Source organism: Prunus persica, chromosome G6 (assembly GCF_000346465.2).
Source record: "Prunus persica cultivar Lovell chromosome G6, Prunus_persica_NCBIv2, whole genome shotgun sequence".
Taxonomy (NCBI): domain Eukaryota; kingdom Viridiplantae; phylum Streptophyta; class Magnoliopsida; order Rosales; family Rosaceae; genus Prunus; species Prunus persica.
In genome coordinates, this window is record NC_034014.1 from 5,796,513 (window position 1) to 5,822,576 (window position 26,064).

General features: G+C 37.8%; 4 protein-coding genes across 4 annotated transcripts; 1 reads left to right on the top strand and 3 right to left on the bottom strand.

Moving 5' to 3' along the window:
- LOC18773522 (licodione synthase) lies at nucleotides 745-4,903 on the top strand. The gene is made up of 2 exons (XM_007206743.2): nucleotides 745-1,847; nucleotides 4,028-4,903. Exons 1-2 carry the CDS (start codon nucleotides 915-917, stop codon nucleotides 4,694-4,696), a joined length of 1,602 nt encoding a protein of 533 aa, XP_007206805.1. The 5' UTR covers nucleotides 745-914; the 3' UTR covers nucleotides 4,697-4,903.
- Nucleotides 17,048-18,192, bottom strand: LOC18773720 (dirigent protein 25). The gene has a single exon (XM_020566823.1). The coding sequence runs from the start codon at nucleotides 18,119-18,121 to the stop codon at nucleotides 17,222-17,224; it is 900 nt and encodes a 299-aa protein (XP_020422412.1). The 5' UTR covers nucleotides 18,122-18,192; the 3' UTR covers nucleotides 17,048-17,221.
- LOC109949480 (pentatricopeptide repeat-containing protein At1g07740, mitochondrial-like) lies at nucleotides 18,537-20,903 on the bottom strand. Its single transcript, XM_020565151.1, has one exon. The coding sequence runs from the start codon at nucleotides 20,812-20,814 to the stop codon at nucleotides 19,411-19,413; it is 1,404 nt and encodes a 467-aa protein (XP_020420740.1). The 5' UTR covers nucleotides 20,815-20,903; the 3' UTR covers nucleotides 18,537-19,410.
- On the bottom strand, nucleotides 21,241-24,221 carry LOC18775628 (licodione synthase). The gene is made up of 2 exons (XM_007208573.2): nucleotides 23,169-24,221; nucleotides 21,241-22,067 (listed from the first exon to the last, which is right to left on the bottom strand). The coding sequence occupies exons 1-2, from the start codon at nucleotides 24,084-24,086 to the stop codon at nucleotides 21,393-21,395; spliced, it is 1,593 nt and encodes a 530-aa protein (XP_007208635.1). The 5' UTR covers nucleotides 24,087-24,221; the 3' UTR covers nucleotides 21,241-21,392.

The window sequence follows — 26,064 nt, forward strand, 5'->3', positions numbered from 1 at the left end:
GAGAGAGAAAGTCAGAGGTAGTAAGGTGTTGATCCGCTTTATAATTAAATTGAGGATCAATCAGGCTTGTTTTTTTTAAGTGTAGAGATGGTTAGAAGGACAACCAAACCCTTATATGCAGAAATATTTACCTAATCCCGCAAATGCCAATCACAATTAGGTCTCAAAGTCATCATCGCAGATATTTTAATGCTCTATATATAAACTATCCTTAATCAATTAGGCTGACGAAACCTTTACAATTATAAAGCCTAGTCATACTTTAATCAAAGCTTCGAGTAATTTATAATAGGGCTTCTTAGATATAGGTCCACTTTCATTTAGATACAATAGATGCAGGACACTAATTCGACTCTCTTCAATTGCAATCCTCCTAATCAATTGTACGGCCAGGTAAGCAAACCTTGTAGCCACCATATTTGAGCTTATGACATTCAATTTCAATGATAATTTCATGGCTCACAGATTGAAAACCTATTTAATTCAAATTTCAGCTATATACATATGGAAACTATATTTTTTAGAAGTCTATACCTACCTTTTAGCTATAAATTTAAGAAAATATTAGGCTTATCACATTTTTCATACCACATTGTATACCACCTTTCTAAATAAATGGATGGAGGATTCACCTCACGTCTTGTTTTCTGTATTACCATGAACTCTTTTCCCATTACTGTTAGGATATCATGTGTGCTTTCTAATCTCAAACATGTCATCACAAATTTGAATTCCTTCCTTATTAATAAATAATAATAAAAAATGTATCACAATAACTATGCGCTAGGACAACATATAAAATATTCCATATTAGTACCATGTTTTGGTCTTTAAATAGGAGAAGAATATTGATCAAACAAGAACATACAATCCCATTACACAGTAGCCAGTCTTCTCACAACTAAGCCATAGCCATGGCACTTGAGCTAGTCCCACTCATGATCCTCTTTCTTCTCTTAGCTATCCCTCTTCTTCTCTTCCCAACCCTAAGCTCCAAAATATTCCAAACCCACCTTCACCTCCCTCCAAGCCCCTTAGCCCTACCCATCATAGGCCACTACCACCTCCTTGGCCCTCTCATCCACCGCACCTTCCACAACCTCTCTCTCAGCTTCGGCCCCTTATTCTCCCTCCGCCTCGGCTCGCTCCAATGTGTTGTCGTTTCCACACCGAACCTAGCCAAAGAATTCCTCAGCACCCATGAGCTCTCGTTCATATCCCATGCTCAGTCCCTCGCCATTGAAAGCATAACCTACAATGCTTCCCTTGCATTTGCACCCTATGGATCTTACTGGAAGTTCATCAAGAAACTGACAGTGAACGAGCTTCTAGGCAACCGTAGCATCAACAACTTAGTTTCCATTCGGACCCAAGAGTATCTTAGGCTTCTGAGGTTCTTGGCCAAGAAAGCTGAGAGTGGTGAAGCTGTGAATCTCACTGAGGAGTTTCCAAAGCTTTGGAACAATGTGACCGTGCAGATGATTGTTGGGAATCGGGGTTTGAGCGCCGAAGGTAGGGCAGCGCGGGCGGAGGAGGCTGGGGTGGTGGTGAGGCAGGCCACGAGGCTTTTTGGAGAGGTGAGTTTGTGTGATTTTTTCTGGGTTTGTAAGAAGTTGGATTTGAGAGGGTTTGTGAAGAGAATTGAAGAGACGCATAGGAGGTTTGATGTGTTGGTGGAGAAGGTAATTAGAGAACGAGAAGAGTTGAGAAAGAAGGAGCGGATGGAAGAACATGGTGGAGAGAAGGAGGAGGAAGTTAAGGATTTTCTTGATACTTTGCTTGATTTGTTGGAGGATGGGAGTGCTGAGGTTGAATTTACAAGAATACACCTCAAGGCTCTAATTACGGTAATGATATATATCTATAATTCTTAATTTACATGTGGGGAGATTTAAGATAAAAAATTATTTATATGAACACAGGCACAGTTAGAGGTGGGCACGGTTTGGTTTGGACCGATTTTTGCCTCAAATTAGAATCGATTCGGTACTATTCATCCGGTTTAATTCGGTTCGGTTTTAATAAAAAAAAATTCAAAAACTGTCTGGTTCGGTTTGAACCGGTTTCGGTTCCTGTTTGGTTTTGAACCGGATTATAAAAATTATTTTTTAATACATTTCTCAACTGAAATATTATTTTTTTACTTGAAAATTAACAAATTATTCAATTTCATATAAAAAATAAATATTAAAGTTAGAAAAGAGAGATATTTTGACATTGAACTTGGATAAATATTAGGTTTTTTTAGTGAAATTAAAAATATAGCATTATATATAAATATATATTGAAATTATATATATTTTTAATTTGACCGGTTCGGTTTTTGAAGACATGGAACTGGATCCGAAACCAATCCAAACCGGTCGGGTTTGGTTTTTGACCGATTTTTGACTTTTTGTTCAACTCGGTTTGGTTCGGTGCGGTTCGGCTAGAATTTCCTGTTCGCCGGTTTGAGTGCCCACCCCTAGACACAGCCGAGGTTTGCTTAAGAAAGGACTCGTCAATGGGCCGAGCCGGGCTAGCTCGGCCCAAATTTAATGGGTTTGGACTGGGCCGGATCTGGCTTTAAAGAGGAGAGAGAAAGTATCAGGCTGGGCCAAAACGGGCCTACTTCATTCGAAAAAAATCATAAACTTAATCATAAGGGCATTTTAGTCCAAATGTGAGATTAAACTCACTTAATTACAATATTTTCACATCAAACCAAATTCATAAAACACCCAATAGAGTCACACAACTTAATAAGATTTTTCACAAAAATAATAAAACCAAGTATTATTTTTGACGTTATTACATAATTAGACCGTAATATGTTTTAAAAAATAATAAGTATCAACAAATTTTTTATTTATAAGAATGGTATGAATAAATATGCAAATGTTTGGTGATGTGTTCAAGAAAAGTATTATTATATTTGGTGGTACGATTATGTTTCGTGATATGATTATATTTGATAATATGATATGTTGTTCATCTTATTTATATATATAATTGTTGTATTAATAATTGACACAAATTAATGTGCTCATCATCAAATTATAAACTAGGAATGAGTAAAGAAAAGTAAATGAAATGAAACAAATTATATATGTGATTTAAGTGATATAATCCTAATCCTAAACTCTTATTTATACATAATTATATATGTATGCGGGCCTAATGGGCCAAGCTTTTGTGGGCGGGCTGGGCCAGGCTTTCTTGGGCTTAATCAGGCCTGGCTTTAGACACTCAAGCCCAAGCCTAGCCCAGCCCAAGGTGGGCCGGGCTTTTTTTCAATGGGCCGGGCGGGCCCCATCAACTCATGAGCCCGCGGGCCAAATAATGAAGCCTAGCTTAAGATGATAATAGATAAGCTGATGGCACTACAAAAAAAAAGTGGCAACAGTCTCAATTATTTGGTGACATTTGCTGGGACGAAATAATGATGACTGTTGCCACTTTTTTTTTCTAGCGTGATCTTCAAGTTTTTCCCTTTATCGCATATAACACAACAATAAACCATATGGGGAAACGTAGGTAGAATCCATCGCCATAAGCTTGAACTCTGTTGAGGTTTTATATATTGAAGAATATAAAGATTGATAATTAAATTTGAAGAATTTTAATTTACATGCATCATGCATGTTAGGCATGAGCTCAACACAGTCAATGCATGTCATACTTCCCGGCAGTTTAGATTAGTTTAAAGTAAAATGTCGTTTGTATTAATTTTATAAAGATAAAATCAATTACATGCTTAGAACTTTATTTTTCCAGTCGGTGATTCTTCATAATGATTTACAACTTTGTTTCTCTATATTCTTAGTATATGTAGAAATGTATTCTGTGACTATAAAAAATTATATGAATTTTTTTTTTAATATTTTAGGAGGGCAAAGTGCAGATATTATATTGCATTGGTATATCGTATATGAGTTACTTGCCTTGACGATGTTGAAAGATTTTAATATAATTATCAATGAACCTTATATTCTGGATCTAGGATGATGTTTTAATTTACTAAAAACAACATAAATATTCTTTTCAGGATTTATTCACTGCTGGAACAGACACAAATGCAATTTCACTAGAGTGGGCATTGGCAGAACTCATCAACCACCCAAGAGTGCTCAAGAAAGCAAGGGAGGAGATCGATCGAGCTGTCGGAAATCAAAGAGTAGCCGGAGAATCGGATGTTCCAAATCTTCCATACATCCAAGCCATCATAAAAGAAACATTTAGACTACACCCACCAGTGCCTTTGGTCCCAAGAAACTCTGTACAACAATGTAAGATTGGGGGATATGACATCCCTACAAACACAATGCTATATGTGAACGTTTGGGCCATTGGAAGGGACCCAAAGAACTGGGAAAACCCACTGGACTTCTGCCCTGAAAGATTCTTGCAACTCAGTGAGGGGGGTTGCCAGATGAATGCAGTGGATGTTAGGGGCCAACACTTTCAACTCATGCCATTTGGGTCTGGGAGGAGGGTTTGTCCTGGTGTGAACTTGACCATGAAAATGTTGCCTGGGGTACTTGCGGCTTTGATTCAGTGCTTTGATTGGAAGGTTGATGGGTCTGATTGCAAGAAGATGAATGGTGATGATGTTCTTGAAATGGATGAACGCCCTGGATTGACTGCTCCGAGGGCGCATGATCTTGTGTGTGTTCCTGTCGCTCGCTTCAGCCTACTCAACATCCTTGACCCATAAGGCAAACTTTTTTATTTATATGTTGGTCATAAAAATATTCTGAAAGTTTATTTTGTGTGTGTTGTAGTAAAACCAAGGGAAAATAACTTTAATGTATCTTTGTATTTTACAGCTTTAATGAGAAAGAAATAGCTTCTGTTTTCTTAGTTCTGATGGGAAAAAATAGTAAATGATAAGGCTAGCAAAGTAATGCTTATTTTGATATTATGTGGCGAGGAGATTTTGAGGTTAGAGTTTAATGTTAATGATCATTGGTTTAGGGTATGTTGTACAGATATTGACTCGAACACAATACATATCGGATACGTTATGATATTTGGTAGACACAACACGCATTGGATAATGCACAATGCGTGTTGAACACATATTTTGGAATATCTTTCAGACACAATTGAAAACGATCAAATGTTTTATTTTAGGTAGAATAATGGAAGAGGAACGTGAATGTATTGCCAATCTTTTCATTTTGTGTCATTTATTATCTTTAAGCTTTATATTATTATTATTTTAAAATTCAGTATGAAATGAAGAGCAAAGATATAGGTTTTAGTCTAACTAAAGCACAGAGATAAATAAGCGACAAAATAAATCCTAGCGATAAATGCAATTGCCTCATCGTACCGTATGTTCCAAATCTTCCAATATACGGTACGATGAGAGAATGTGAGTTGACTGATATTATGAATTGCACCAAAGGACCCGAATAATTGACCCAAATCTCCGGCTTGGCTCCGATATGTTAGCATGTATTTTGGGCACCACTCCAAGAGCAAGGTGTATTTCTTCTTTTGGTAATTATGATAAAATACAACAGTTCATTGGTGAATACTTGCAATCGTATCATCAGAAATGTGTACTTCTTAAGGAAATTTTTGTGGGTCCATGACATATCTGTGTGGATTATATAAAACTCTCGTCTCGATCATGACTGTGGGAAGACACTCATAACAGACATCAACTTCCGAAATACCCACCTCATCTTCTTAACATATCTGCATTCGTGAGCTCTATGGAAATTGACTTACATGTAGCAGAAGAGAACCCACTATCTCTCTATTAGATGTTCATAGTTTCATTACAGAGAGGGTCGCAGGTCGAGGGTGTGGGCATGGGGTCGTCGCGGCCTGGTGGTGGTGGTCGACTCGTGAGAGAGAAGGAAGCAACAACGTGAGGTTTTTAAAGTCAGGAAAAAAGAAAAAAAAATGACCCGCCCAGGCGCCCAGACCCGCCTAGCGCCTAGAACCGCCTAGAACCGCCTAGGCGCCGCCTAGACCCGCCTAGGCCGATTTTTCGAATCTGAAGCAAAAGAAAAGAATTCATAGCTATTTGAATCTCCCAACTTGACGCAGATTCCTGTCGTCCCATACTATCAGTTTTTGGATTGAAAAATCTTACATCTTTGCAAGCATCAACACTTGAAAGATACTCTAGCCTCCCTAAATAGACCAGTCACAAAGGTCCAAGCTTTACCTGCACACAGCTTGACTGGATGGTCCCTGATAAAAAATAAAAAAAAAAGGGAGATTTGAGCATGACCCATCACCATAAAAGCATCCAAGTTCAAGCTCAATCCCAGAAACTTAAAACTTTTGAAGTGCAAAAATTGAATCCCCATGTTACCTTCATTTAAAGAACAAGAGAGAGCAAGAAACAGGGGTACGAATTTACATTTTATGTGTCTGAAACGGTTAATGGGTAGTAGCTGCCGAGATTGAGAACAAAACAGTGGAAGAGAGGATCCAAGTTGCAAACGAAATGCGAGCTTTAGATAAACCGTGTTGGTTTGAGAGCGAAAGTGTTTTAGGGACCCTTTGGTGGGCTTTCGACTTGTATTATTAACTCCAAAGGCCCAAAACGATGGGCCTCAAGCCCAAAATATTTGCATATACCTTTTTCACCCAACAGAAAAAATAAAAAGTATAATAAAGTTGTTATAAAATGACCTGGAATATGTGCGAATATTGAGCTCCACGTAAAGTAGATGAGACACAGTATTTAACGAGGTTCGGCTATGCCTACATCCCCGGAGAGCAGCAGTAGTAACTTTTCCACTATGTAAAATAATAGGGCTACAACTTTAGAGTTTACAATATGTAAGGCTCACTGAATTTTCTCTCTGCTCACTCACCCTATTTCTTCCTTCTCTTCCTCTTCTCTGCCTGACTCTCTTTCCTCTTTTCTTCTTCTCTTTCCTCCTTTCTCTTTCTTCTCTCTTTCCTCCTTTCCTTTTCTTCTCTCTTTCCTCCTTTCCTTTTCTTCTCCCCGTTTCTCCCTTTTTTTCTTCTCTTCTCTTTCCGTTTCTCTTCTTATTTATAGGCTGAAATAATCACTATTCATCACTATTCACTATTCACCCGTGACAGACAAACTCTACCAAAAGTCTCCAAATGAATAGTAATGAATAGTTAGTGGGCTCCACATGTTTATTCTTTTACAACACTCCCCCTTGGAGACCACTAATGATATGTCCGTTGTATCATTAAAGACTTGCTTGGAGAAAACCTAGTAAGGTAGAGAACTGATGGAAAGAAAAGTACAACAATCTGTATAGCATACTTCTGGATGCTCCCCCTGATTAATATCTCCCCCTGATGTCTTCATGACTATCTTTTGGATTAAGAATCTTTCTGAGTGAGTGAATGATGTAGCCACCAACAATTCATATAGTAAATATATTTCCAGTAAGCTATCTCTATGGAAATCATAAAAATTTTCAGAGTCTGCATATCTAATAACGCTTGGGCTATTTATAAGTTCACTTGAAAGAATATGCCCATACATGGTGTTATGCGGAAATAGCATCAAATATACCTCACATCATCCCAAAATGATGGTGATGGAGTTGAGCCTTATCTGGAAAATATGATGTCCGGTCCAATATACTTCCGGAAAATCCTTAAAGTGCCCAACGGATAATCCTCATAAAAATGCTTCAATACTTTCTTAGTATAAGCAAGAATCTCGTTGGCATAATGCTCGATCCTTAAGTCGAGACAAATATTTCTTGAATTCTGCAGAAGCTTTAATGTGTTGCAATCACATTATAATCAATGTACTCATTGAGGTAATTTATGCATATTAATATTGAGTACAAATTTTGTGCTTCAAGCACATGTCCTTTAGGGACTTGCTTTATGCAATGTCAATCCGCTTAACGGATTTTGTCTAAAAAGGGGATTAAACTTTATGACACATTATATAGCTTTTACCCAGCTATTTATATATCTTTAGGAAAATCGCTTCTGGCGATATGCTCCGTGCATTTAATAACCCTTAAAGATAATATGTTGGTCTCCGTAATTGTGTAATAAGGGGGGCACAATTGAATCTGTAAATATGGAGAAAACCCAACATTCCTTGTTTCTGCCAGAAACATTGTGTCATACAAAGTAGGTATATTCCCTTTTATTCCGAACACCCAAGTATAAATTTCAGTATTAACAAATTTTGGGGTTCGTATTGCGGGTTTGTTCTTTCACGTTCATTCTCATTTATAATGGAATTACCTCGTTCCATTTTGGCCAATAATATTGTCGACATTTAATAATTGAACATGATTCCAATCAACACAGCCCATTGATGATTTGAGTAGCTACTCTAAAATCAAAAATTGTCATTCATCAATTCATGATCAAAAATTGTCATTCATCAATTCATGATCCCACCATTCTCATTTGCACGTGCATGCATCAATTATAAGCATTTCTTTGCTTTTGGGTACCCAAGCCACTTCAGGGGGCTTTTATTATGTGAGAATGTGGATTATAACCTCCAATGAAGCGTTATTTTATAGTGGGGCGTGGATAATCTCCATTTAGGGAGTTGGAACATTTAGAACCCATATATCTGTCATGCTGCAGGCATGCCACAGATTAATACATACATGTCAATGAATTTCTGGGACTTTAACTCATATTATGGGACTTTAACCCATATAATTTGCTACGCATTAGGCGTGCATAATATCAATATTGACATGTCAAAGGATTGTCCTTTCGGGACTTCAATCCATATCATTTGCTACGCAACAGGCGTGCACCATATTGATCACTGCTATACCCATATTCTGTTCTTATGAGACTTTAATCTGTGCAGTGTATTATCAATGTATCCAACTTACAATCTGTAAAATTTGCGTTAATAATTCATGGATACATACAAGCCATTCTTTTGGAACGGACTTATCTCCCCATTTGGTTACCTTTCAAGATAAAATATCAAATAGGTATATAAGCATAAAATAACACAAGTATTGCTTACATCCTTAGGTGGGAGAAACTTTTCTCAAGTATCATTCAAGCTCGTATCGGCCCAGTAAATATAAAGTATCGCTTGATGATCTTGTTATATCCTGCAAGAGCAAAAATCACAATTCTCTTCTCTGTCAAAAACAAATAACTCTCAGAGTTAGGATCACTGCATGGATTCATTCTTCAGATGTTCATTCTAAAGAAATAAAATCTCTTATGAACAGAGAGTTATAAAAAGAAAGAAAAGATACAAAAATTGTGATATTGATTGCAAGGTAAGCTAAGCAATCAGGGAAGGAAGCTGGTGGGAGCAGACAATAAGCTCTCATATCTCCTAGTCTAGAAGGACTTCCGGAGATTAGAGCATAAGGTCGCCTTCACAGTTCCCTGATGTAGCGGAAACATGATCAGGGATAGTCTTGCTTCCTGAATGGATGATCAGAGATAGTCTTGCTTCTCGGGCATATTGAGTGCTTACTGATAAGAAAAACAAGTAGATATCGCATCACTAGGTATGGAGTAAACTGGATGTCTTCTGCAAAGAAAATTTCGTTAGTAACACATTTATACACAAATACAATGAATAGGTAGAACCGGTGAATTTCAAATTAACCATAGGAAAATTGCGAGATTCTCGGGATGCTTTTGAAAAAGTAGCTCCGTGAAATCCGTAAAGCAAGATCGGCTTTGAAAATAATACTTGAAAACGCCGAAAGTGCCGACAGGCATTATTAGAGGCCACGTGAAGTTTTGGACTCTAGGAAAGAAAAAGATAATATGGGGATTCGAGAAGATATTGGGGTCCTGAAAAACAGTAGCCATATTTCCTCCTATAGATATGGCCTTTGCAAAACTTGATTGGAGCAACTGCGTTTCAACTCAAATTTCTTCATTTTCTGAAACTTTAGTTTTCCTGAGACTTTCTTCGAAACCTTCTTAAAAATGGCTTCCTCTTCTTCCTGCCCAAATTATTTCAATTTAAATGATGCTCCCACAACTACCAATGATGCCCAAGTTTGGCGTCCATCCTTTGTATCCCAAAATCGTCATCTCACAGTTAATGATTCTGTGATGATGAATGATGCTACTGCTGTCATAGTAGCTAGGAATTTCATTACTCCGATGGATGAAATGCTGTTAACAGGGAGGTCTGAGGAAGAGGCTATTGATGACTCAATGACTTTTAGCATTCAGAGTGCTGCTTCTGTTTCTAACATGGCTGATCGTTTGCGTGCTAGAGCAAACGAGGTTGAGAAGCTGACAGCTGAAAATTCGTCTCTTCAAAGAATGCTTCATGAGTCTCAACAGGAGGTTGAGAAACTTAAAGGAGAGAATAATTCCTTGTTGAAACTGGTGAGTTCGTACTCTGTTGATACACTGAGAAGGCTAGACATGCTGCAGGTCTCCAATGAAAGAATTTTGGGAGACCACGAGAAGCTCATGGCCAAGCTTAAGAGGCGCCGTACTCTTCCTTCAGAGGCTTCCAGAACATAATGTAATTTTATAGATTTTACAGGGCCTGCACCTTCATTGCAGGTGGAAAAAATCTATCTGTTGTATGTTCTTGTAATAATAATTGCGCACATTCTTAAACTTGCACCTGTGGTTTTTACGTCTTTTCAAAATGACGGTTTGGAACCTTGTGCCTTATAGGTTCAAATAACCACATTGTCTCTCCCAAATTGCATGGTGGCCCGGAACTTTTGGCCTGGGCACAAACTCAGAATTTATTTGCCCTTTTCAAATGGACATGAAATGTGAATTGAGTAAAAGCCATGATAATATCGCAATATAGTAGTGAAGAGCATTAACTACTATATACCCACAACTTCAAGTTTAGGATCTCTCATATAATTGGATCCATGGGCTTCCGGCCCAGATATAACAAAATATGTGGGGAGCCTCAATTCATTATTTGAGGTTTATATTGATATTATCCATTTCGCGGTGTATTCTTAACAACCGGAATTCACAAAATATATTTCTTCCTTGAGGTGTCGATTATAACAAAATCGAACTTTAAATTCATCATCTTCTTATGCCAAAGAAATATGTGGCATACCACAATTTGCAATAATACCTCAAGGGTTGTCCATTTAATTGTTGGAACTTCAGGTTCTCAACACTGTTAAATTTTGAACTTCAGGCCAAAGCCACATATTCTCATGGTATGGACATTTTTACAATTTTCTGTACATATTTCGGGACTTCAAGCCCTTACATAATTGTCCATATTTGGAGGAACTTCTGGCATCTCATTTAATTGTTCATCCATGAGTTTAAGGAACTGCAGGTTCCCTTTTGTATATAGTGACGGTTTACCCAAAATGGTTAATATTTATGCATACGTCACTATTCATGTGAATAGTACTATTCATCAAGTCATGAATACGTATCTATTCATCTGCCAGTACAGTTATCATCAATGTGTACGGCACTATGAAATTTCAGGTTCCATTTTGTATATAGTGACGGTTTACCCAAAATGGTTCATATTTATGCATACGTCACTATTCATGTGAATAGTACTATTCATCAAGTCATGAATACGTATCTATTCATCTGCCAGTACAGTTATCATCAATGTGTACGGCACTATGAATCAATACGGTACTGTTACATCATTAAGGAACTCTAGGTCCTTATTTACATGTCAGGGATCAAGGACCCTTAATTTCGATCACATGTTTACAAATACAGTACCGGAGAGACTGCCAGCTCTCATATTAATATCATCATCAAGGATCTTCAAGTCCTGATGTAATTGTATGATGAGGATCAAGGAACTTCTGGTCCTGATCTGCATACTGTAAAAACTCATCATACAGCACAATTAATCCATAAAATAAATTGCTGGTAAATAAATTACTGATATGGACGATAAACCCGCACCATACATTTAAATAAAAGTAAAGGCGTGGACGATAAACCCGCACCACCCTTTTAAATAAATGTAAATGTGCAGTAAATTAAATTCATAAATTAAATTGCTTGCTGTATGGACGTTAATCCAGCACTATACCTTAAATAAATTAAAAGCTTGCTGTATGGATGTTAATCCCGCACCATACCTTAAATAAAATTAAATGTGCGGTAAAGTAAACGTGCTTGTATGGGCACTAATTCTGCTCTATACATTTAAATAAAAGCAAAGGCGTGGACCATAAACCCGCACCACCCTTTAAATAAATATTGTCGTATGGGTAATAAACCTACACCATACCATAAATAATACTTTAAGTAAAAGTAAATTTGCGATAAAATAAACGTACTTGTATGGGCACTAATTCTGCTCCATACATTTAAATAAAAGCAAAGGCGTGGGCGATAAATCCGCACCACCCTTTTAAATAAATACTGTTGTATGGGTAATAAACCTACACCATAAAGTAAATAAAATAAATGTGGGAATAAAAACCACCACTGAACAAGATAAGGAAAGTGTTAGTATTAGTAACGGTCTCCCACTGATAATATGTTTAGTATTACCAAGGGTCCATTTTTGTTAATGGTTAGTAATAGAAAAGCAGATAAATATAGTATATTATATTACCATCAACTTTTCATATATATAATATATATATATATTATACTGATATATTAGTGGAAAGCTAGATGCGTTGGCTTTTCTTCTTTACATCAACATAATGGTTAGTAGTATAAATAATAGTGCAGTACAAAAATTATACCTGAGAGCTTCTCGTGCTGATAACGTGTTATAAAATGACCTGGAATATGTGCGAATATTGAGCTCCACGTAAAGTAGATGAGACACAGTATTTAACGAGGTTCGGCTATGCCTACATCCCCGGAGAGCAGCAGTAGTAACTTTTCCACTATGTAAAATAATAGGGCTACAACTTTAGAGTTTACAATATGTAAGGCTCACTGAATTTTCTCTCTGCTCACTCACCCTATTTCTTCCTTCTCTTCCTCTTCTCTGCCTGACTCTCTTTCCTCTTTTCTTCTTCTCTTTCTTCCTTTCTCTTTCTTCTCTCTTTCCTCCTTTCCTTTTCTTCTCTCTTTCCTCCTTTCCTTTTCTTCTCTCTTTCCTCCTTTCCTTTTCTTCTCCCCGTTTCTCCCTTTTTTTCTTCTCTTCTCTTTCCGTTTCTCTTCTTATTTATAGGCTGAAATAATCAATATTCATCACTATTTACTATTCACCCGTGACAGACAAACTCTACCAAAAGTCTCCAAATGAATAGTAATGAATAGTTAGTGGGCTCCACATGTTTATTCTTTTACAACAAAAGTACATAAATTTCTATTTGGGGTCTCTTGGATTTTGATACCCAATAGAGAATATGAATAGCACAAGTTCAATTTTGTGTCTTTTTTCTATTTGGTGCAGTGGAAGATTTCCTCATTCATGACCTCTATGAATGAGCTGCATTTGCAGAACAACAGCCTACATCTTTATAACTTCTTGTATTATTATAATCTTTTTCCTTTTCAAGGCTTCTGGCAAGGCTGCAAAGTAATCGATTTAGAAGGAACAACATGGTTGCTTCAATTTGTACTTGCCACTCTACACGAAAAGGTAGGGAGGGTGAATGATGTAGAAAATCGAAACTATTCTGTAATGCAACCGAAATAGTGAAAACATGTTTTTATTAGTGGAAACGGAATTTCAGGGCAAAATTAACACATTACGCCTAAGCTTTCCCATAATAATATAGCTCATGATGCCTCTGCTTTGGCTGCATCGCCGTACTGACTTTTAAGACTTCAACAGATGTGTGGGACGAAGAGTCCAAATCATCTCCTGAATAATATTAAGGCTTATTTGTTGAAATGCCCTTTGTGATTTCCAACATATTACACCCACTGTTGGAATAGATCACACACAAAGTGAGGGACGAAGAAGATCACTCATTAGACTTGGTGGTTTTATCAATGGATCATTACCTCTGGGCCCCGTTTGGTTCATGGGAAATGAGACTTAGGAATGGAAAATCAATTACTTTCCCATGTTTGGTAAGTCCAGGCATGGGAAATCATTGCCTGGCCCATAGAAAAGTAGGGGGGAAAGTGAAGTCATCCTCTCAACTTGGGTTTTGTTTTCTCTCCTCATGGGAAAGTTTGGAAAAATAAGTCAATATTAAATAAATATTTTTCATGAACATTTTGTCCCCATTAACAATTTAGAATTACAATATATCATTAAATGCATTCTTTTTTTTTATTTGATTTAATATGGGTATAATTGAAAATTTATACAAATTTTATTTTCCATTCATACTCAAAACAACACATGGGAAAGGAAATAAAATGATATCTCCCGATTACTTTCCCGTTATTATCAAATGTAGGAAAGGAATCTTTCATTTCCCATCGCTTGGGAAATGACATGGGAAATGATTTTCCCTCAAATTCATTCCGTGAACCAAACGGGACTTAAGGTTTCGGTTCAAGTTTACGGACGAAGAGCTCATCAACCACTACCCGAAGCTCAAGATCAATGGTCGTAATTCTGAGGTGGGAGACTAGATCTCGCAACTCAATTCTTTTTTGTTTTTTTTAAATTATAATTTTTATGTTATTTCATAATTTTACATATTTGATTTTGAATAATTTCAAACCTTTTTTTATATTTAATTTGATTTTTTAAAATTTTTAATAGTTAAAATTACCAACATACCCATGCCACATCAGCGATTTAACCATTTTTATATGAAAACTAATGGAATGGGACAACCTCAGTCACATAATGGAAGTTCAGAAGGGAAATTGAGTCATGTAAAACGTCAAAGGACAAATTGAGAATATTTGGAACCCATAAGAGGCATTTTTTGGGTCATGCTAGGGAGACCAACTTTAGATACCAACTTGTGTACCAACTCTCTAATAGAGGTGGAGCCCACCAATACAATGGGTCTCAGACTCTATTAGAGAGTTGGTACACAAGTTGGTATCTAAAGTTGGTCTCCCTAGCATTTTCCTTTCAACAAATAAGCCTAATATTAATAGAGGAGTTTTCCTTTCACGAGGAGAGAGAAAGTCAGAGATAGCAAGCTGTTCATCCGCCTAATAATTCCTATTTTCTCATCCACCTTATTTTTCCATCCACCATTTAAATTTAAAAAAATAAAACATTATCTTTGCACCCACCATTATTCCTAAAATACCCTTTAATTATTCACACCTGGACATTCACTTAAAACTTTTTAACCCTAACTTAACATTGTTGAGTCCAAAAAATGTTGTTAAAAAATTAGAAAATGAAAAGTTTCAGTTCAGTAGCCACCGCACACTCCACCAAACCTAACAAGAACCACCTGTGATGTACCTAAACCCTGACATGCTCAAGTGCTACAATGATGTTATGCGCAAGTTCCTTCTCGTTCTTGGCCCTCTTGCTAGGTTTTGAAAATTATTGCAATTGTGAAATTGGGTTGCTGGGTTTTGAAAATGATTGAATTTGTGGAATTAGGTCTGCTGGGTTATAAAAAGTAGTGGAATTTTTGGAATTGGGTTTTCGAGGTTTTCTAAATTATTGAATTTATGAAATTGGAATGCTGTGGTTATGAAGAATGTTGAATATGTGGCTAGTGGTGAGGTGAGGAGGGGAGGTCGGTTTGTGGTGTCGTGTGGGTGGTCTGGTGGTTGTTTGCTGGGCTTTTTTTTTTTTTGAGATATTTAGTTATATTCTCATTCTTAGCATAAAAAATATAAATAAATTTTACACTATTTAATTTTTATAAACAAATTAAAAAAAAAAAAACATGTGGCTCTATTTAATTTAATTTTAATTATTAAGTGACTCTGATGCCCTATTGAGTGTTTTGAATTTTTTATAAGGTTTTGGGGTAGGGCTTGTTTTAAGAAATCTATAGCAATTTTGTAATTTATAAGAAGTTAAAAGCCTCTTTGTTATGTTGAAAATGAGATTTGGGTGTGTTTCTAAAGTCCATTTTATATAGAGTATTTTTATAATTTGGACCTCTATATTGGATATAATAATGAATCTTTTTTTTTTTTTGTTTCTTCTATTTTTTTTACTTTTACTTTTACTTTCATTTTTTTGACTTAACAGTGTTTAAGTGAGTCCAGGTGTCAACAATTAGCTAAGGCCTCATTTGGTTCATGGGAAATGAGACTTGAGAATGAGAAATCAATTGTTTTTCCATGTTTGTTAAGTCTAGGTATGATAAATCGTTGCCTGGTTTATGAGAAAGTAAGGTGAAAAGTGAAGTCATCCTCTCAACTTGGGTTTTGTTTTCCTTCCTCATGGGAAAGTAATGAATTTAATTATAACATGGATGGAGAGCCTAATTTTTATGTATTTTTGTTTAATTTTTGTTTAATTTAATTATAATTACTCCTTTGTTGGTTGCAACCACCATTATTGTAAGTTGTAACCATCAAGCTTCAGTGGAGCGTTCATTATGTATTGGATGGATATTTTCTAACCTGACCACGAACAATTGGTAATTGGGCCTGCAATAAGTTGAATTGAACCCATTAATCTTGGGTCACATTCTTTTTAACCAACCCAATCGTAAATGGGCTACTTGATCTTTAAAAGCTGGTTCAGGGCCAAAATATTATGTTGGGTCCACATGGTATGCTTTGGGTGGGCAAGGGTGCATAGACCCGATTACAAAATACATGTTCCCAGTCTCAGAGCAACTCCATCATAGGGGATAATGAAGGTTTGGTCAACCAATTACACTTCACAGCTACATCTGCTTTACTGTTGTTCTTGTACTTGTTGAATCCACTTTCATGTTTTAACTAATACAAATTACAATACAAAGCCTACAAACACAAAATGGCTAACAAAAGTTCCACCTCTTGGCTCCTATTCATTGTTGGGCTCCACGTGTTTCCGCCCTTGTTTCACTTAAACTGTCTCGAACTTAACCACTTTCATCCTCCATGTGTGAATTTTATGTTCAGACACCTCGGTGCTGTGCCAAATGATAAACATTAGTTAGGTACTTATCTAAAGCGAGGCAAATGTATTTAATTAATGCAATTCCCATCTCTCAACCTAAGTGGGAGACTAGTTAAATTGTTTTAGAACTTGCAAAAAAGGAAAACCAATGGAAGATCCCAGGAACTTTGTAGTATTGGACGGTGGTGAAGGCCAAGGTAGTTGAAAAGGAATTAATCTCTGATTAATGTTTACTTTAGAAGCATACATGATTTGCATGTAAATACAATCATTTGTGCAATTTAAATCACAAATCCTTCCTGATCACATACATCTCTGGTGCAGAGACTAAATTTAGCAAACACATGACAACTTCTTTTAAAATCTCAGCACACACTAGTAAGTAAGATACGCAGTAAACTGCAGCACAGTGTCAACTCCATCGGTATTATGCTGATTTGTAGCAGGAATGGTCTTGACCAGAGCATAGCCCTTTGCATTGAGATACTTTCCGGTGCCTCCCATGACTGCAAGATGAGACTCCGATGCCGCCACGAGATGCACACCGAAGAAGGTGAGGCTGTCAGCATAACCACCACTCTGAAACATGGCAGTGAAAGCAATGGTCTGGCTGCTGCCATCTTCAGAACTTGCCACATAGAACCCTTGTGCCTTGCCAAGCAAGCCAGAGCCAAGCTCATGCCCTTCAGTCAGCTCATCATCAAACACTGTAAGTGTCCCAAACATGAGCTTTTGAAGGGTTATGCCTGGAGGGAGCTGAGCCCCATTTAGGTATGGGAGCCCGTTGCCGCCGATGATGTTGTTGTTCCCGTTGTTTTGGATCAAGTTGCTAGCTGTGTTTCCACCAAGGCCAGTGAAGAAGGGGACATTGTTGTTGTTGATAATTCCATTGTTGTTGTTGTTCTGAGGAATGCCATTCCCAATTGGGACAACTGCTCCATTGGGTTTGGCAAAGGGGACTTGGCCATTGACTGCTGGATTGGTCACAATCCCAGTGACTGCCCTGGCTGAGGGGTTTGATCCACCAATAATGTCATGCAAGAAGAAGGTTAATGGATGGTAGGCCTCTGAATTGGAAACTGTGGCACTAGTAGCTGCAGCAGGAGCAACATTGGAAAGAGGTGTCTGTGTTGGAGTTGTATCAGGTTCCTCAGGGGTTGCAGGGTTTTCCTCATCCAGGATTCGGGCCAGGGTGATGGATGGAATGGCTAGAGCAAGAAAAACTAGCCAGATTTTTAGCTTGAGGGGCAAGGGAATCGACTTTCGGGTTGCCATGGGATTGGGAGGAAAGGGAGAAAATATAAGAACAGTTTGTGATATTGAGAATGTTTTGTTTGATGGATTGATGATGAATCAAGGCAGTTTGGCTGGCTATATATACTATGAGTTTTAAGAAGTTTAAGGTCAAATCATGAGATGGAGTTGATAACATGGAGTAGGTGGACTTGCATTTCTGGTACTGATGTATTGGTTGAGACATAATGTACACTTAATTAAAACCTTAGTTTTGTTTAGGACTTATAAGCAGTGATGACCAACTCCTCTTTCTTCTTAATTTTAATTAATTTTTTAATTCTTGGATCAGTAATATTTTTGCTTCTACTAATCTCCATGTTGTCTAGTAAATTCATAGCAAGAAAAGAAGAACAAGCCAACAATTTTTTAATTTCAGAATGTATATTTCCTCATCGGCACAGAGACGAGGTAACTTTTTACTGCACATTAACTCAAAAACCGAAATAGAGGTAAGATATGCATTTTCATGGTCGACATGGAAGTGTTCCCCCATTAAAAGTTAGACAAAGGACTTGGCATCGACATTCCAAAATATTGACAAACTTTTATAAAGCTTCCTCTCTTCGCCGAAGCCCACAAGTGGGTAAAGATAACTTCAATTTTACATGCCTGTCAAACCTCTATTTGCACCAGGAGCATTCCTAACTAGAGCTTCCCCAGAAACAAGGCTTCGCTCGCATCAACAGTTTGATTCTTGAACAAAACTTCCTCTCTTCCCTGAATACTGCAGTGGTCATAGATTTAACTCAGCTTACATGCTTATGTAACCTTTATTTGAACAACCGCAAGCATAGTGAGCTTTCTGAAACCTACATTTGGCATCAAGCACCCGTAATATTGATGAAATGTTTCAATTCTTAAACAAAGTTTCCTCTTTCTGGTGAAGTCTACCAGTGGGCATAGCTTAGTTCTGTTTTACAAACATCACAGACTAGAGCTTCCAATACCTTAGAAAAAAAGTTCTCCTTCCCATCAGCCAAACGAGCACATTTCTTCTTGCTCCAAGCCATGGGTCATGCAGCACTATGATTCTCTTGTGGATAAAGTTTTTCTTTTTTCTTTTTCCATTGAACTAAACTATCATACGATATTAGTACGACACTCCAGGATGGTAAAGCTCAATAATTGCTAAAAGCACCCATTAAAAATGTGGGACAAGGGGCTTGCCACCAATCTTTATTGCGTTGTCTCTGTGCGGGATGGGGGGATTGAAAGAGCTACAGAAGTCACGCCAAAATGGCATGTGTTCATTTCTTCCTTGATGACCATTAATGGACCGAGATTAGTTCAGTCACAACCTCCCCTGCAACAACATTCTCACCACAAGCATCCACAACTAGAGCTTCCCAAGCTTCAAAACAAAATTGCATATTTCTCTTTTCCATCTCCTCCAAGACAACAAAAGCATCATCAATTTTCCCACACTTTACTAGACCCGTAACCAAACATTCAAATGTTTCTAAACGAGGACAATGTCTACTTGTCAACATTGCAATCAAAACCTTCAAACCTCCCTCAAAATCTTCAATCTGACAAAACCCATCAACCATCATCCTGTATGTAGCTGCATTAGGCACACAGCCTCCAACTTGCATTTCAATCAAGACTTTATAAGCCTCTGCAGCCCTACCTTCCTTGCACAGAAAGTTAATCAATATGTTATACAGCACTACATCTGGCTTAAACCGCCTTTTCTTCATCTCTTGAAGTAAAGATTTTGCCTCATCAATCTTTCCTCTCCTTCCAAGATCACTCATCAAAACACCATAATTCAGAAGCCGTGGTTTACAACCCCGATACTCCATATCAAACATCATCTTCTTTGCTTCCTCATGCTTTCCTAGCATGCAGAAACCTTCCATCAACAATGCATATGTTACAGCATTTGGGTACTTCCCTTTCTGTTTCATGTCCTCAAGCAAACCATTAGCTTTCTCCAACTCACCCTTCCTACCAAAAAACCCTATAAGACTATTATACGTCACAACACTAGGTTGCACTTTTTTCTCAAGCATTTCATCAAACACCTTGCAAGCTTCTTCTCCATCACCCTTTTGAAGCCACCCCTTCATCATAATATTATACGAAATCGAATTCGGCCGAAGACCCATTTTAGAACACCGACCAAAAATCTCATCCGCTTCCACAAACCTACCGCTATCAACAAGCACATTAAGGAGGGCATTGAAGGCCTGCAATGTACGGACACAATTAAAAGAAGGCATCTGGTTAAAAAGCTCAATGGCTTTCTCTACCAAATTGGCCTTCCCATAATGTTGAATCAGAGCAATGAAAAGTGTATCTTTGCAATGAATGTTTCGATCTCGTACATGGCCGAGAATGGTCTCGACGGCTTCAAAGTTTCGAGAACGAGCGAGCTTGTAGAGAAGAGCGGAGTAAGAAGGGTAGTCGTGCTTGAAGCCCATTTGGTGGTACTCGTAGAAGAGAGACAAGCCTTCTTCTGGGTCTTCAACTTCTTTGACATCGGAGACGAAAGGGATGGGCCTGCGAAGCTTTGTGGTGTCTCTGTGAAGTCGTTCGCGGCGGGGCTTGGTCTTGGGTTTGTTGGGACGGAAAGTGTGGTATGGCTGTTGGGCTTGTATGGGATTGCTGCAATGGCGAAGAAGGTTTGCTTGTGCTTGATTGATCGCTCTGGCTCTTGAATGGAACATGGAAGCAGGAAAAGGGAACAATTTGTTTATCGCCAGGATTTATTTTCGCGCTTATTTCTCTGTGCTTTAAAACCCAATTATAACTTATATCTCTGCTTTCATTTCATACTGAATTTTAAAAGAATAATAATATATAAAGCTTAAAGATAATAAATGACACAAAATGAAAAGATTGGCAATACATTGATGTTACTCTTCTATTATTCTACCTAAAATAAAATATTTGATCGTTTTCTAATGCTTGTTGTGTCTATCAGATATCATAACGTATCTGACATGTATTGTGTTCAAGTCAATATCCGTACAACATACCCTAAACCAATGATCAATAACATTAAACTCTAACCTCAAAATCTCCTTGCCTCATAATATCAAAATATGCATTACTTTGTTAGCCTTATCATTTACTATTTTTGCCCATCAGAACTAAGAAAAACAGAAGCTATTTCTTTCTCATTAAAGCTGTAAAATACAAAGAAACATTAAAGTTATTTTCCCTTTGCGGGTATTACTACAACACACACACAATAAACTTTCAGAATATTTTTATGACCAACATATAAATAAAAAAGTTTGCCTTATGGGTCAAGGATGTTGAGTGGGCTGAAGCGGGCAACGGGAACGCATACAAGATCATGCGCCCTCGGAGCAGTAAATCCAGGCCGTTCATCCATTTCAAGAACATCATCACCATTCATCTTCTTGCAATCAGACCCATCAACCTTCCAATCGAAGCACTGAATCAAAGCCGCAAGTACCCCAGGCAACATTTTCATGGCCAAGTTCATACCACGACACACCCTCCTCCCAGACCCAAATGGCATGAGATGAAAATGTTGGCCCCTAACATCAACGTCCACTGCACTCATCTGGCCATCGTCCTCACCGAGTTGTAAGAATCTTTCAAGCCAGAAGTCCAGTGGGCTTTCCCAGTTCTTTGGGTCCCTTCCAATGGCCCAAACATTCACATGTAGCATTGTGTTTGTAGGGATGTCATATCCCCCAATCTTACATTGTTGTACAGAGTTTCTCGTGACCAAAGGCACTGGTGGATGTAGTCTAAATGTTTCTTTTATGATGGCTTGGATGTATGGAAGATTTGGAACATCCGAATCTCCGGCTACTCTTCGATTTCCGACGGCTCGATGGATCTCCTCCTTTGCTTTCTTGAGCACTCTTGGGTGGTTGATGAGCTCTGCCAATGCCCACTCTAGTGAAATTGCATTTGTGTCAGTTTCAGCCATGAATAAATCCTGAAAAGAATATTTATGTTGATTTTAGTAAAGTAAAACGTCATCCTAGATCTAGAATACATTGCCAAGGCAAACCTACTCATATACCAGTAAAATATCTGTACTTTGACTTCACAGAATACATTTCTACATACACCAAGAATATAGAGAAGCAAAGTTGTAAATCATTATGAAGAATCAACGACTGGAATTGATTATCTCTATAAATATTCTCAAAAGATTTAATTATCAATCCTTTGTTTTCTTCAACATATAAAATCTCCAAAGTTCAAACTCATGGCGATGGGTTCTATACGTTTTCCCATATGGTTTCTTCTTGTGCTATATGCAATGAAAGGAAAAACTTGAATGAAATAAATAATTTTTTGTCTTAAATCTCCCCACACCTAGATTAAGAATTATAAAAAAAACCCTAGCCCCCTTTCTCCCAAAAAAACACTTTTAGAGCCTTTTTCCACCTTGAGGGGGGAAGAAGCCATTGTTCTTCCCCCCCTCTCCTCTCTTCTCTTCCTCTCTTCCTCCTTTCACCTCTTCCCCCATTTTCAAAGACAAAGGGTTTTTCCTATTTGTCTTAGTTTTGCTATGATTTTCATCCAACCATTAGTGGCGGCTGCGGCTCAGCGTCGGACCTTCACCTGTATTTCGGCGTCAGATCTCCACCACCATCTTTTTTGCAATTTCTTTATGTTTGGAATAAGTTGCAGAGACTCTTTGGGTTCTCTGTGTAGTTTTCACCTCTCCTTTTGTGAGAGTTTTTCATCTCTCCTTTGTGAGAGCTTTTCATCTCTCCTTGGTGAGAGTTTTATTTATATTGTTATGACTTGATTTTTTCAAGCTTTATCTTTTTTTTTATTATTCTAAGTTTGCAATCTTAGTTGGGATGCCTATGCCAGAGTTTCTTCGATCTTGCCTGATCGTTGGTGGAGACATACCTGATTTTCTTAATTTTGATATTAGACTGCTCCGTTATTGTAATGGCCCTTTTGTGGCTAGTTTGTATTGGACCTTTATGGCTAGTGGCTTTTTTGGCTGAATTATGAATGCAATCATAGAATTTCTCAAAAAAAAAAAAGATTAAGAATTATAAATAGATATCATTACCGTAATTAGAGCCTTAATGTGAAGTCTTGTAAATTCAACCTCAGCACTCCCATCCTCCAACATATCAAGCAATGTAGCAAGAAAATCCTTGACTTCCTCCTTCTCTTCCATCCGTTCCTTCTTTCTCAGCTCTTCTCGTTCCCTAATTACCTTCTCCACCAACACATCAAACCTCCTACGCGTCTCCTCAATTCTCTTCACAAACCCTCCCAAATCCAACTTCTTACAAGCCCAAAAAAAATCGCACAAACTCACCTCTCCAAAAAGCCTCGTGGCCTGCCGCACCAACACCCCCGCCTCCTCCGCCAGCACCACCCTACCTTCGGCGCTCAAACCCCGATTCCCAACAATCATCTGCAAGATCACATTGTTCCAAAGCTTCGGAAACTCCTCAGTGAGATTCACAGCTTCACCACTCTCAGCTTTCTTGCCCAAGAACCTCAGAAGCCTAAGATACTCTTGGGTTCGAATGGAAACTAAGTTGTTGATGCTATGGTTTCCTAGAAGCTCTTTCAATGTCAGTTTCTTGATGAACTTCCAGTAAGGTCCATAGGGTGCAAATGCAAGGGAAGCATTGTAGGTTATGCTTTCAATGGCGAGGGACTGAGCATGGGATATGAAGGAGAGCTCATGGGTGCTGAGGAACTCTTTCGCTAGGTCCGCTGAGGAAACGACAAAGCATTGGAGCGAGCCGAGGCAGAGGGAGAATAAGGGGCCGAAGCGGAGAGAGAGGTTGTGGAAGGTGCGGTGGATGAGAGGGCCGAGGAGATGGTAGTGATCTATGATGGGTAGAGCTAAGGGGCTTGGAGGGAGGTGAAGGTGGGTTTGGAATATTTTGGAGGTTAGGATTGGGAAGAGAATAAGAAGGATAGCTAAGAGAAGAAAGAGGATCATGAGTAGGACTAGCTCAAGTGCCATGGCTATAGCTTAGTTGTGAGAAGATGGTACTAATATGGAATATTTTATATAGAAAATATCTCTTTCCCCTTAAGGAGTGTATTCAATTAGGATTGTATGATTTTGAAAGATTTTTTTTACGTGACAGATTTTTTGGAATTGTATAACTCCTAGGCTCCGTTTGGTTCACTGAACGAATTTAAGGAGAAATTACTTCCCATGTCATTTCTCAAGGGATGAGACATGCAAGATTCCTTTCTCACGTTTGGTAATGCCGGGAAAGTAACCCGGAGATTTTACTTTGTTTCATTTTCCATGTTTGTTTTGAGTAAGAATGGAAAACAAAGTTTGTATAATTTTTCAATTATACCCATATTAAATAAAATAAAAAAAGAATGCATTTAATGATACATTGTAATTTTAAATTGTTAATGGGGACAAAATGGTCATGAAAAATGTGCATTGAATGTTGACCCATTTTCCCGAACTTTTCTATGATGAGGGAAAACAAAACCCAAGTTGAGAGGAGGGCTTCACTTTCCCCCTACTTTCTCATGTGTCAGGCAACCATTTCTCATGTCTGGACTTACCAAACATAGAAAAGCAATTGATTTCTCATTCCCAAGGCTCTTTTCCCATGAACCAAACAAGGCCTATAGGTTTTACCCGGATTTTTAATAAACTTGTATAGGCTTTTATTATAAACTTCCTTACTTTTGTATGAACTTTTGTTATAGATTCAAATATATTTGCATAGACTTCCCAATACTATTTTCTTTTATCACTCTTTCTTCCCAACACTATTTTCTTTAAACTATCTTGACCTAGCCATTAGTCAACCATCCTTTTTTTTTCTTTTTCTTTTTTCCCAAATTATTCCTCTACTTGTGTGCACAACAATGAATTTCCCTTTGAAATTTCCACGAGTTGGAAACTTTATTCAAACCTAAACAATGAATTTCATACGTAAACAATGATCCCTTTGAAATTTCTACGAGTTGGAAACTTTCATACCTAAACAATGATTTTGTTCACAAACAGCAAACTCTTCGTCCAAAAATTTAATTTAATTTATTTTTAAAACAACCCTTTGTCCAAAAAGCAAGGGCCCTATCATCTGGTAGTGTTATGGGTGATGGAAATATATCTCAACCTTCCACCACCTTGACTTTGGCTTCAGGCCGTGATGATCTCTAGGGGAAGTTATCGAAGATCGAGAAATCTCTAGCCGAGCTTTCCGCCCAGCAAGTCCAACTGGTTGATTTGAAGAAATCACTAATGGAGGAGCTTTGCTTAATACAAGACGCTTGTAACCACCAAGGTCTATGCATGGCTTAGTGCATTGTTTGCCAAACGATGGAAAAATTTCTAACACAGAGAGAAGAAAAAAAACATGTCGTTTGAAATCTTTGGGGTGGGGGTTGGACTTATGTTGGCCTTTATTATTTATACCTAAACCCTGCAAATTCCCCAAACTCCGACACTTAATTAAATCCTTCCAAATCTATCTCCTTTTGAATACAGGTAAATTTATTTGGACTTTTCAAGTCCTAATTGAATACACCCACATTTAGATGGACATTTTAAAAGTTCAAACAAGTCTAGATTGCATACACCTGTTATAAAATGAACTGGTATATATGCGAATATTGAGCTGCACGTAAAGTAGATGAGACACAGTATTTAACGAGGTTCGGCTATGCCTATATCCCCGGAGAGCAGCAGCAGTAACTTTTTCACTATGTAAAATAATAGGGCTACAACTTTGTGTTTACAATATGTATGGCTCACTCAATTTTCTCTCTTGGAGAATTTCTCTCTTGCTCTCTTTCTTCTCAACTCACTCACCCTCATTCTTCCTTCTCTTCCTCTTCTATATGTGTAAACTTCTCTTGATGGAAGTATCTATTTATAGGCCTAAGACATTGGTTGTTCACCTCACAATATAAGTGGTAGACAACATCATTAATATTCTTCAATCAACAACATCATTAATATT